This window comes from Chrysochloris asiatica, unplaced genomic scaffold (genome assembly GCF_000296735.1).
Source record: "Chrysochloris asiatica unplaced genomic scaffold, ChrAsi1.0 scaffold00087, whole genome shotgun sequence".
In the NCBI taxonomy this organism is placed as follows: domain Eukaryota; kingdom Metazoa; phylum Chordata; class Mammalia; order Afrosoricida; family Chrysochloridae; genus Chrysochloris; species Chrysochloris asiatica.
The window spans coordinates 1,745,552-1,746,085 of NW_006408605.1; the positions used below are offsets into that span (position 1 = coordinate 1,745,552).

General features: G+C 54.5%; 1 protein-coding gene across 1 annotated transcript in view; it reads right to left on the bottom strand.

Moving 5' to 3' along the window:
- The window catches only part of TIFAB (TRAF-interacting protein with forkhead-associated domain, family member B), a 44,089-nt gene that overhangs the window by 37,255 nt on the left and 6,300 nt on the right, over positions 1-534 (bottom strand). Inside the window, exon 3 of the mRNA XM_006866211.1 lies at positions 187-494. Within this exon, the coding sequence (XP_006866273.1) occupies positions 187-494 (308 nt within the window). The remainder of the gene's footprint in view (positions 1-186; positions 495-534) is intronic.

Sequence of the window (534 nt, forward strand, 5' to 3'; positions counted from 1 at the left end):
GCGCATGATGTAATTCGAATATTTCAAGTCCTGTTTCAGTAAAGACTTGCTCTTGGCAGCGGCAAGGCTTGCAGAGTGCATTGTCTGAGGGCTCCCTGTGGAGCTGTATTTCTGTTCCTCCTCCAGGATTTGTCTGGGGAGAGCCTTGGAGAAACCACAGGTAACCTGGAATCTGCTCCTCTGAACCCCGGGGGAGGCTGCTGCTGGGGGATGCTTTCATATTCATCAGTGTCCTCAGCCCCCAGCCTGTAAATCAGAACTGAGGTGGAGGCAGCAAAGACCTTCAGGGAGATGCCCTCCTCCATGTGGATCATCATCTGGATTCCAGAGAAGGCGACCTTGTTGGTGGCGCTCAGGAGAACCTGCTCCAAGTATCTGAGCATCAGCCTATTGACCCACACACATCCCTTGGAGCTCAGTGCCTTAAGGCAGAAGGATAGCAGAGTGCTGCCCTTCTCTTGGTAGGGCTGTGGGGACAGGTGGTGTCTGGAGGGCTGGGGAGCTTCAGCTATTGGTGGGCATCCTTCCCTGGCT